The sequence below is a fragment of the Asparagus officinalis genome, chromosome 2, assembly GCF_001876935.1.
Source record: "Asparagus officinalis chromosome 2, Aspof.V1, whole genome shotgun sequence".
Classification (NCBI taxonomy): Eukaryota; Viridiplantae; Streptophyta; class Magnoliopsida; order Asparagales; family Asparagaceae; genus Asparagus; species Asparagus officinalis.
In genome coordinates, this window is record NC_033795.1 from 60,946,995 (window position 1) to 60,959,493 (window position 12,499).

Genomic DNA, 12,499 nt, shown 5'->3' on the forward strand with positions numbered 1-12,499 from the left:
CGCTAGGTAATTATATTTTCTCAAGATAGTCTTTATCTTCAACTTTCACAGTGAGAAATTACTCCTATTGAATTTCTCGATCTCGAACTTTGTCGTCATTGTCACTACCATGATCAGTAGCTTCTTACTATTTCACGTAAACAATAACCGTATTTATAAACAGTAATCGTATTCGTGAATAGTACCATAGTTGTGAACAATATCGTATTTATGAACAATACTGTACTCTTGAATAGTGCCCATCGCCTTCAAATGGTAAATGATAATCTAACTTATTTTCTGATGTGGAGAATTCACCTTTGGTGGCAGCCACAGAGCATATGATAAGTAGATACACGTATCCTAAGTCAGTCTCTGATACCACTTGTTAGGACAAACCCGAGGCCTAATAGAGCAAGGTCCCAGCGAATAGTAGAGCAGAAGTAATGAAATGAACACACATATTTACGTGAAAAAACCCTCTAAATGAATTCGGGGTAAAAACCACGAGCAAGAATAGAAGAATTCACTATGAAGAAAATTTAAGAGTTACAATCTCTCTTCTTAAAGGATAAACTCTCTCTCTCTCTCTCTCTCTCTCTCTCTCTCTCTTTTCACTCTTAATTGGAGATACTGGGATGATCAGAACTTATCGCCAGAGAGAGTTCTCTCTCTCTCTTTTCACTCTTAATTGGAGATACTGGGATGATCAGAACTTATCGCCAGAGAGACTCTCTCTCTCTCTCTCTCTCTCTCTCTCTCTCTCTCTCTCTCTCTCTCTTTTCACTCTTAATTGGAGATACTGGGATGATCAGAACTTATCGCCAGAGAGAGTTCTCTCTCTCTCTTTTCACTCTTAATTGGAGATACTGGGATGATCAGAACTTATCGCCAGAGAGAGTTATATATAGGTGAGTTTGTGGTAGGTGCGAACTGTTGCTACATTGTTGCTACAGTAATATTTAGTGGGTCTGCGGTTGGTGATTACTATAGCGAGTAGATGATTACTGTAGTTACAGTAACTTTTCATCACGCCCCTTGACCCAACGTACCACCACCACAAGCAAAACATTGATTACATCTCACTTATTCATTTACTAATTGTTATTAACTCATTAGTTAAAATAGATACACCGTATGGTATTAAGAAAATAGTACAATATTACATGTTTTGTAAGTGGCAGTATATTCTCGTTTATACCACTTTGTCTTTGCATATAACTCTAGTAATTTACCTGCCAAGTTAATATGCATTTTAATTTATACTCAATATGAGTTAAGTACTTTAACATATTACAAAATCAGATTAAAAAATTCTAACAATAAAAAAGTATCAAATACATCCGAGTTCATAAACATTAAATATACATCTAAGTAATATCAACAGTGATCATTAGATTTTGAGATTTATATCCAAATCCAACGATTGACATTCTTTAAGCGCACAATTAATCGTGACCGTCCTCAACAGTCCTTAGAGCATCTCCAACAGCTTCCCCCATCTTCTTAAAAAACTTAATTTTGAGGAATATAGAGCTATATTTTAGGTCCAACAGTTTCTCCATCTCATTCCCTAAAATGGGGATGAAGAAGAAAAAAAGAGGGTCTTTCTCCAAATCTGTAGCATTCTGCAAAAATTCTTGAAAGTAACATTATCATATATCTCACATTCTCCAAAGAAAAAAAATCTAATACTTTATTGAGTTGTATATTGTTATAATAAAATATCAAACATTTATTTTCGTAATTATTATTGAGTATGTAGGATGTTTTATAGTTGTAATAAATGCCTAAATCCCTAAAATGGGGAAGCTGTTGGATTTGGAGCAATTTTTTTTAGAGAATTTGACATTTTGCTTCTTTATTTTAGATAAACTAGTTTGCGGTCCGTGCAAAGCACGGTATTTTTTGCTACAGTAATCCCGCTTTTTTAATATGGCATGATTTGAATTTTTGAAAGTGCTACAGTACCCCGCTCCGCTACAGTACCTTTTAAATGCTACAGTGTACCGTGCGCTACAGTGTTATTTTTAATTAATTATTATCTGCAGTAATAATGCTACAGTAAATGTTATCGTAGCATTTACTGTAGTGTGAATAGTGAATCTCTGATCCTCCTATTTGTATAAAGAAATAGATTATGGTAAAGCTGTTGGAGATGCTCTGAGAGGGTACTTTCTCCCAAACTTTGGCCTAGTCCAAGTTGTTTTTCACTCTAAATTGTTATATAAATAATTTCTTCTTTTACTTAATTTATTTATTAACTTATTTAAAGACTTTGCTCCTTCCTCTCCCTCCCCAAAACCCTAGTTCCTCTGAATCTCGCCGAAATCCATCCCAAGATCAAATTTTGGCGCTTTCATCTGGATACATAGGCCTCCAGTTCTCGAGGTTTCAGTTCGATTCTCGTTGAGAATGGAATCTTCGTACTCCTGTGCTCGTTGCGGCAATCCTTCGAATCTTCAGTAAGTTATCCTTCTTATTTTCTTTCGTTTTTGTCCTTGATGATCAATTTGAATCCTCCTCAGTAGTTAGCATCGGCTTTAGATAAAATAGGAGAACGTTTTAATGACTCTTCTTTATGAACACTCGATTTCAGTGCCATGACAGAATTTTTAACGCACAAAAATTTGAAACTTGTTTGGTGATTTACAGTAGGCAATACCCACAGCCACAAGCGTCAAAGAGAATAAACTTTTGGTAAATTAACATCGTCCATATCACTTGAAACATGAAGTGTGAGCTAAATTGAGAGCAATTAACTAATAAAGATAATCAGGAAATCGAATCTACTAATAACCAAATAGCAAGCAATCAACATAACCATCAAAATCCAATCTTGGAGCACAAAAAATTACAACCTGCTGGTAAAGAGCATCATCCAATCGCGGGACACCAAAAAGAAAGCAAGTGGATGAGGCATGTGGAGGGCGCAATCTTTTTTCCTTTTCCCTGTTGCAGCCACAAGTGAAGGAAAAATGTCGTCTATGCTATTTTGTTGGCAATAAGAGCGCCCTCAATATAGCTGCATTCACTACAATTGTCTCGGTTATATCGATGATTCGTCGGAAGGAGGCATTGTATTTCCTCATTTTATACCTGTTTTAGATATATCTTTTTTTAATGCCTAAAACATCTGTTCTAATATTCTCTTTTAAAGGAATTTGTTTAGCTGTCTGTCCCATTTATGCAATCATGCTTGTGCGCAGGTGTCCCAAGTGTTTGCAACTAGGATTACCTCGTGAAGGTGCTGTTTTTTGGTATGCTTCTTTTCTTTTATTTATTATATATTACTTCTTTTGCAAAGTATATCACCTTTTTTATTTATACAAGTACATTCTTTTTAAGTTTTAAGGTAGGGTGGGAATTATAGAAGAAGGATGGAGTCGTCAATTGCATTTAATCCCTAATTATTCGCTAAACAGTTGTCGACTATTATATGCTTTTTCTATATTAACTAACAAAACAGACTCTAGCTAATTAATCTTGCAATTGGATACTTAGTAAGCAGCATGAGTTCTGATGCTTACATAACTACACTTTTATATGCTTAGGTACCTACAGCACTTTTTTTTTGAAAGCACTTACAGCAGTGAATCATTTATCTTAAACCCTGATCTTAGCATGTCAAAAGCTCACTGGAATATTCACAATTCTAGGGCATAAGCTGGCAGGTGCAAGTTTGCACCGAGTAGATTTGAAAAAGAAGCTGGAAGAATTCAATTTCCCTAGTACAGTGAAAGTTGCGTCCATCTGAATCTTGTAACACGAGGAAAATATCTAGTTGTTTATGGGCCGAGTAGTGAGTATTATGGGCGTAACTTGTGTGGTCCTGGCTGAAATTGATTCAATTTCAATGTTTACACATGTTTGTAGTTCTTTTACTATTTAATAGCACAACTTTCATGTAGATTGTTCATTTACAATTTGGCCATTGGTTCTAGCTGCTTGCTAATGGATTTGTTCCTAGCTAGAACTGTTACTTTTAGACATTTGGTTCGTCCTGGACTAATTATCAGGTTTCATTTTGTTTCAAAATAATTTTCTCCTTTTTTCGCTTGCTTTTGTAAATTGGGTTTACAATTTAGTACCGTGCGTGATAAAGGACAGAGCCCTTAACAGGACTGAATGAAGAAACATGATCCATGTAACAAACCTGAAATTTTTGAGATAAAGGTTTTACTGTTGTTTCTGGCGCTAGTGGTATCCTATGCAATTGCTATTCTTATTAACTCTCTCGCTGTGCAGCTCACAGGATTGTTTTAAGGCATCTTGGAGCTCTCATAAATCAGTGCATGTGAAGTCAAATTTAGCAACTGGTAAAGCAAATACATCATCCGAACATTCGCAGGAGGGTTGGTTGTATTGCTTAAAGAAAGGCCAGACTCGAACATCTGTAATTCCTCATTTTGATTGGACAGGGTATGCATTTAAATTGTCATTTTATTAGCTGCTAGCTCGTTGTCGCTTGTACTATTGGTTTTTCTTTTTGTTTAGTCAAATAGCTTATATGCTGTTTCTGTATGTAACCATCCACTGGATTCATCCTGAGGTCATGTAATCTGAGTTCAGATGAGCAATATGTGTATGAATTTTATTTTACAAACAGTAGTAAATTGTGAAATTCAATCAGTCATCACATAGGAAATATGGTCGTTATATGTGTCTTTAGGAAGGATTCACTCTTTGACTCTTTTATCTTTATACACTTTGGTGCCTACTGAAGCTTGGAAGCATGCAGATTCAGGTTTTAGGACTGATTACATGCTTTTATTTCACAACTGCTACGTATAGAAGCTTGATCACGTCATTATCTAGTATACTTTTCCGCAGTCGCTTCCTCTGGGTCAAACATTATTTTTTTCCTAGTGCTCAGTAGGTTTGAAACAAATGGAGGTTCTGCTTTTGTATAAAGTATAAACAGTTTGAAAAGATCTATGGTATAGTTACTTAAACTAAGTTTGCGAAGAGAAGCTTTCATGCTGTTTCTGAGAGGCAAATGTTCTTTATTTTTTTATTTTTTGCTTACCTCATAAGGTTACTTCTTGTCACTTGAGCACAGGTGCTGTGGGCAAGTAAACAAGGAGAATTGGTTGTTTAAGAAGCATACCTCATAATCGTTAGCTATATTACCTGGATACCCCTAATATGGATCCGTACCCGTACCCGACATGTGTCGTACCCGATGCTTCTTGAACACTCCTTAAATACATGCATATATTTGTTTAGACATGTACTCAAGTATACAGTGTGTGCTTAATTTAAAACACTCATCATACACTTCTCGGATGTATCCGACACTTCACATCCACTTTTGTAACTTTTAGGATAAGGATTGAGTTTGTTTCAGCCTTAAGAACTATGAATTAAACGGATTGTTTACAAAAATAGCTCAGAACTATGATTATATCCCGTGAGTTTCAGTTGTGTCCTTGTACCCTACCTTTTACAAATTTGTAATGTCCCTTATCTGTATCTGCACCTGCACCCGTGCAACGTAGATCATTAGCAACATCAATCATTGCACACCAGTAGCAACCAGGACATGTAGTTGAGGCCTAGATTGAACGATGGAAGTCTTCTGATTTTGCAGATTTATGTAAAAAATTAAGTCGTTCTTGCAGATGCTATTAGGAAGCTTTCTAAATTATTTTGGTGTGATGTTACCAGTTTTCATGCCCATTATATGTGACCGGGAAGATTGCTATCAAATTGTAGGCTTGTGTTTTAAGTTTGAGGACATCTTGATTCTTGATAGCACCACTCACACATTAATCGTGAAAAAGGAAGGACAAATAAAGGGAAAAAGACTAGAGAGGTCTGAACTCCTCTTTTCCTAGGGGAATGACGCTCTGCTTGGAGGATTTTAAAAGTGAGGAGGGGTGCGGAAAATAAGAATTAGCAACACCTTCATATGCGATTAAGTGAAACCCACTCAAATCTTGCAAGATGAATGGAAGGAGTTGAAAAGTTTTTCATTTTCCATTTGAGAGTCAATATCAAGATTTTACCCCTGCTAACACCTTTCACTCAATGTTTACGCAGCATAAATCATAATGATGAGCAATATCAATAATTGCACACCAGTAGTGATCTGGACATGCAGTTGAGGCCTAGATTGAACGATGAATCTTCCGATTTTGCAAACTGCAAATTTATGTGAAAACTTAGATTATTCTTTCAGATGCCATTTAGAGGTTTCTCAATTCTTTTGGCTTCACGCTACCAGCTTTTCTCATGCCCTTACATTACTGGGAAGATTGTTGAAGACATCTGTCATAGCACTAGCCACACACACTAAGGAAAAAAAAGGACAAAATAAAGGGGAAAAAAAACTAAAAGAGGGTCTAAACTCCTCTTTACATTGGGGAATGGAGTTCTGCTTTTTCTGATGCCAGAACAAGTATTTTAAAAGTTAGAAGGTGGGCTGGAAATCAGGATTAAAAGCACCATCATGATGTGATTTAGTGGAAGCAGCCGAATCTTGCTCGATGAGTGTAGTGAGTTGGACATTTGTTCGTTTTCTATTTGAGGTTAAGGGTTACTACGGTCGATACCTCACACTCGATGTTTAATGCTGCCATAGAAGAGATTTGAGTCTTAGATTCTCATCTGAAGTAACATAGATGGTTAACATTTACTTTTCAGTGGATTTCTGCTGTTTAGATATTCAACAAGCTTTGTAATTCATATGCTTATTGACGATGATTTCTCATGATATAAGCTCTTAGATCATTTGAACTATCTTTACCTGTCATTTGTGGCACTGAATATCCGGAGTAGAAATAAAAATGGCCATTGTGGTCTGTAACAAACCTTTCCATTTTCTATCTCAATTTGTCATATCTATTTCTCATACTTGGTACGATTGCACTCTTGAAGGAAATTTGCTATATCCATTTACTGCAAACTTCAATGGTCTGGATTAAGAGGTTTAAACTTTCTGACATGATGCAGTTCATGGCAGACATACTGTATCACATATGGCTGTGTTTTGGTTTTAGGGCCTGTTTGGTTATTTCCAAAAAACCAAGAAATAGAAATGAAAACCAAAAAAACTCAAAAAGTACAATTTCATCCATTTCCATCCCTAAAACCCACCCACAACATCTAATAAAATATTATTTTTATCCAACAACTCATCCACCACATCTAATAAAAAATTATTTTCATCCAACAACTCATCCACCACATCTAATAAAAAAATATTTTCATCCAACAACTCATCCATCACATCCACCACATCTAATAAAATATTATTTTCATCCACAACATCACTCAACTTATCTCATCTCATTATTTCAAATCACTCACATCATCCAATAAGATGGTGACAACTCATCTCATGTCATTAACATTTCATTTCCACCCATTTCCTCCCAAAAAGTTAGGAAAACAATTTCCTTAAGTGTGGGACACATCATCCAATAATATAATGACAACTCATCACATCTCATCTATTTTCTTATTTTTAAGAATAAACCAAACAAAAGAAAACAACCTATTACAAGAAATAGGTTTCTTATAATTCATTTCCTTATTTTTTTCGCCAACCAAACAACATCAAAACAAGTTTTCTTAATCACTCACATCATCCTATAATAAGATGGCAACTCATCTCATCTCATCTCCATTTCTTTGATTTCCTTCTTTTTTTTAGCAAACCAAACACTCCCAAAACAATTCTTCTTAGAAATAGTTTTCTATTTCTTTGATTTCCCACTTTTTTTAGGCAAACAAACAGACCCTTAAAGAAAACATATCATCATGTGAATGCAACTGCAAAATTCTCCTGTATGGTGTTAATTTCTTTGTGATTAGTAAATGTAGCTATATCTGCATGTCACTGCTTAGCTTACTGAAAAGGGAAGCGTGTTTCAACTTTCAAGCGTATGTAGTTATGTGTAATGAGACTCGTGTGGTGTAATAATTGACCTAAATATGCGCAACTTTATCCTTTGCAGTTCATTAAGACCATATCCAATATCGCAGACGCGGAAGGTTCCTGATGAGATTGAAAAGCCTGATTGGGCCTTTGATGTAAGCCACATAAATCAAATTTAGTGCTTTCAGTTTGTAGTAAGATGTTTGGGGAAATTGACAAGACATAGTTGCTACTTGCTAGTCTTTTTTCCCTCTTGTTTCTACAAATGGAATTTCATGCATTTTGCAGGTTTAATACAGTTGTTTATGCATAAAATGTATCATATATCAGAATGTTGTAATATAATAGCGGTATGGCTCCATATATTTTTATACGATTCATATGCTTTGTCATGTGTTATCCAGGAACCTATGCATCTTATGAGGAATAACATAGCAGACTGAAATCAGGCTGTAATATCTCTTGCATTTTACATTTGTTATGTTTATCTAATGTTTTGTATGTTCATCTATCTTTTCTTTGTATTCTTGGTTACACATGAATGAAGTGGAATAATTCTTATAGGTCGATCATATCTTAAACAAGATATGTGGGGAGACATAGAGGAAGAAAAGGAGAAGGAATCTCTTTCTTACGTGTTCCATTATACTTAGCTAGGATGTTATACTCTCACTTCAGTTTTATTCTGCTTCATTAATGAGGTAGATTTTCATTGTGTAGAGTTAGGAATATTAAACGGATTGTCATATTCCTTTGATTCGACTTCATTATTTGTGTCTTTTTGTTTTGAGCTGACATTAAGATTGACTATAAAACGAGTGTTCCCCTGATCAAAGATCATTCCAGTGACAGAACTTGAAAGCTAAGTAAATGAGTTGCTTACAGTCTATGGCTTGTTGCATTTACAAACTGTTGTAACTCGACTGAACATTATTGACATTACTGCAAACGCCATTCATAATTTCCAGCATTTAAATAATAAAGTAACGGTTTTTATGCATATTTTAAACAAAAGCATTTAGAAACAAAGGGATATTTTGATATCATTTTTAGCATTTTCATAGGACTAGTTTTTTTGACACGTTCCAAATTTGAGTTGTGATTTAGTCATTAATCTTTTGTTAAATAAGCTAAAATAAAGAAATAAGTATTCTTTTTTTGTTAATTTTAGGCAATACCTTTGTTGAATATTTACCTGTATAAAGTAATCAGCTAATCCCTATATATAATTTTTACACATATAGAGCTCAGTTTCATCCATTTTTGTTTGAAATTGGACCATTTCAACATACTTAATTTGCAATACAAATTCTTTCCGCTGTACTCTCTTTTCCTCCCTGTTGCTATAATCTTTTTGTTTAATGACATAAGGAACAAATTTTTACTGTGTTGTAAATATAATATACTGGCAGGGGATTCCCAAGATTGAGCCCAACAGTGATTTGCAGAGCAGAGTGGAGGTAAGGCCTGTATAGTTTTTAGTTGATTAGATTTCATTAGATTTTTGAAAGGGTTATTTCTGCGGACAAGTTGACTTACTCTTGGCATTATTACTTCTGAAGATCAAAACTCCGGAGCAGATTGAAAGAATGAGAGAAACATGTCGAGTAAGTTAACTGATATGCTGCATTGACTTTTTGTTGCAAGATATCATTTTCCTTATTCTGAAGTCAATTGCTATCGTTGTCAGATAAATTGGCCTGAAATTACTTTCTTTCTTTTTCCTCATAAAAAGTGGCAGTGTAATGGTCGTTTAAAGTTATTTGCTTAAGTTACATTCCATATATTGCAGTTTTATTTTGCAAATTACAAGTCCTTTAGATTCTAGAGTTGCCCTGATCTATCTTGAAACTATCCCTCTCATCTACTAGTAATGTACAATATCGACACGACACGTGTAATGGAACTTCATCATGAACATGCTAAAAAGTTCATCAGTAACTAATGCATATAGATAGTGATTTGTTGTTGATCCAAGGTTTAAATCTAACTGGAAAGGAATGGATTTATTTTTTGTTATTCTTTGTTAATTTACTCCTGTAGTATTATTATTGTGGCAAATAAGTTCTATTCAACAACAATAAATTAGTATTCTTTTGCACTTAGTGTTGAAATGCTTATTGTTTATTTTGGGCATTTCCAACTAGAGAATTGTTAGATAACTTAGGTAATCATTCTAGGCCAACATCGCCAGAACATTAACAAGTTGCAAGCTTCAAGAGGAAAATCATGTTGTATGACTTCCCCACTTTATATATTTCTTTCAAGCATCTTAAGCCAGTCATATTTTCAACAGTACCTATGGGTCCTAGCATTGATGCAAGTTTGGTTCTATCTTAGGGTCTCCTATGTTCAGGTTGAAGAATATACAAATGTAACTCATCGTTTTTTTTTTTAATTTCCTACACCTTTACAAGGCCACTTCTATTTTGTTCTTATTGCATTTGACATGAATGAAATGAGTTTAAAGGAAAAATGTGGAAAATCATATCATGGACAATGATAGTTGCTCTTTGCTGTAAGTTTTACTATCAACATATGTTTCAAGGTGGACACAATGTTCCACTAGCTAGTATTGCTGAAAATGATAGCCCAAGAAGTTATACCTTGTGCCTGTTGTTGTTTGGCCTATAATGGAATTGACCTTCATCAACCGTCTCACGGTGAGTAATAAGAATCTGTCATTCATGAGTTGAATTGTAATTTTTTCTTTCAAATGCAATCCTTTGAACTTTCCATGTTAAGTGCCTCAGCAAGTTCACTTCTAGAATATCTGCTGCACTTTGTTAATCAAGCTGTATAGGTTAAGTCTGGTGCTGTTCTTATCGTTCATCCCCATGCGCATGAAAGAACATGTGTTGCTTCTCTGTGATTTTTTCTAAACGTATCGAAGGTGCGATTTGGTAGATATAAGAAATGCTTTAACTCATCCACCAAGAATGTCTGGTCTACCAATTCAGAACATCGCATACAAACAAATTGTTACGTTTCAATGATTGACGACAATGCTATACTGAGAGTGTTCACGTGTCAGTGAAAGGGTTTAGGCTTGGGTATGGTTGACATGGGCATCCTGCTACTTCGTCATCATGCACATGTGAAGCAAACGAGTGTTAATGAAATTGGTCTATTATTATCAGATTTTTGTAACATTTGTGTATTAACCATCTTTATGATATTCAGATTGCAAGGGAGGTCTTAGATGCAGCTGCACGTAAGATTCAACCTGGAGTTACTACTGACGAAATTGATGAGGTGGTCCATCAGGCAACAATTGCTGCTGGCAAGTTACCTTCATTGTTTACTCTTAGTAGTTAACTAGAAGAATGCCTATTGCTTATAACTTGAAATAAGTGTTGTATAAGTGATGGAGTCAAAAACTTGACCTTGCTCTAAAAGCTTTTTCTATGATTATGGATCATCCCTGCTCTTAGTGCACTTGAACACATTATAGCAGTTTAAGAAGAGTATTTTGTAAACACAGTACTTTATTGCGAGTCAACTAGAAAGTAAATGTGCGTGAGCCTGTCGAGAGGAGACTTGCAATATTTAAGTGGTTATTGAAAGTCCCTTAATTGTTTTCGCTTTTCTTGTAGTTGGGCAACCTACAAGCTTTAATCACTCCATTTTCTGTATGTTCATTCATTTCAGATTGTGGTGTTTGTTCAAATGAACCTTTTTTCTAAATTTGTATTGACTTATTATGTTTGACAACATTATTTTTTGAGGTAGTAATAAAATTTTTGAGGTAAATTAGAATATTATTACGATTTCACTACAAAGATCTATTCATAAATTGACATAGCCTGTGGAAACACAAGAAGAACCATCTTTACTTATGGACAAAACAATGTCACTATTATTGGCTCTATGCTGCACCATAGTGACTTAGTGAGGAGTTTTTCAGTCATTTCCTTTATAAGTACTATATGTCACATTTTCATTTGCACTGTGTGTCAAAACCTCCATTTCATGGTTATAAATTGTTTTGTCTTGAAACATACCTATGTTTTCTTTAACTGACTTGTGGGTTAGGCAAAATAAGGTGAAGCTGAAATGCAAAATAAGGTGAAGCTGATATTGACATCTCTTTGTTATACATAATGTAATATGCTTGAGTTCAAATGTATGTATGCCTTCTGGTTTCTATCAACAGTAATTTCCTCCAGCCCTGAGATATATAACAATAGCACACATCCAGTATTAAATGATATGTGGCAAGCTCTCCCATCTCACGTTAATTGAACTTAAAGAAAGTTGTTTGCCTCATCATATGCCTTCGGCAACATATGGAAGCATACTTATGAATGTGTTTGTGGGTCTGTTTGTATAGATTTAAAAGAAGAGAACTTTCTTATTTCTTGAGAAGGAACATGACAGTAATATCAAATCAGAATGTTCCTTATTTTTCCGCGGGTGTTTTGGCAGGGTGTTTTTTAGTTTGGCTGTGCGGTGGGTGGGGGTAGGGGGTTTGGTACGTTTGTGGAGATGAAATTGATAGCTAGTAATCTCAATTTTTTAAAGGGTGAATAAAGAACTGTTTGACATCAAACAAGGGTGTATATGTGCTTTGGGGTTGGAAGGATAGGTTAGTTTACTTTTTTATGTTTTCCTTCTTTTTTTTGTGGGGGTTTT

The 12,499-nt window shown here is 34.9% G+C and overlaps 1 protein-coding gene across 1 annotated transcript; it reads left to right on the plus strand.

Moving 5' to 3' along the window:
* Nucleotides 2,241-11,197, plus strand: LOC109831531 (methionine aminopeptidase 1A-like). The gene is made up of 7 exons (XM_020398863.1): nucleotides 2,241-2,444; nucleotides 3,189-3,239; nucleotides 4,228-4,401; nucleotides 7,944-8,019; nucleotides 9,277-9,324; nucleotides 9,427-9,471; nucleotides 11,048-11,197. The coding sequence occupies exons 1-7, from the start codon at nucleotides 2,395-2,397 to the stop codon at nucleotides 11,180-11,182; spliced, it is 579 nt and encodes a 192-aa protein (XP_020254452.1). The 5' UTR covers nucleotides 2,241-2,394; the 3' UTR covers nucleotides 11,183-11,197.

Bases quoted from the DNA above. Each gene is read 5' to 3' on its own strand.
- LOC109831531 (XM_020398863.1), top strand. From the start codon at position 2,395: ATGGAATCTTCGTACTCCTGTGCTCGTTGCGGCAATCCTTCGAATCTT. The intron at 4,402-7,943 runs GTATGCATTTAA...TATCCTTTGCAG, and splicing joins CCTCATTTTGATTGGACAGG to TTCATTAAGACCATATCCAA. The intron at 9,472-11,047 runs GTAAGTTAACTG...TATGATATTCAG, and splicing joins GAATGAGAGAAACATGTCGA to ATTGCAAGGGAGGTCTTAGA.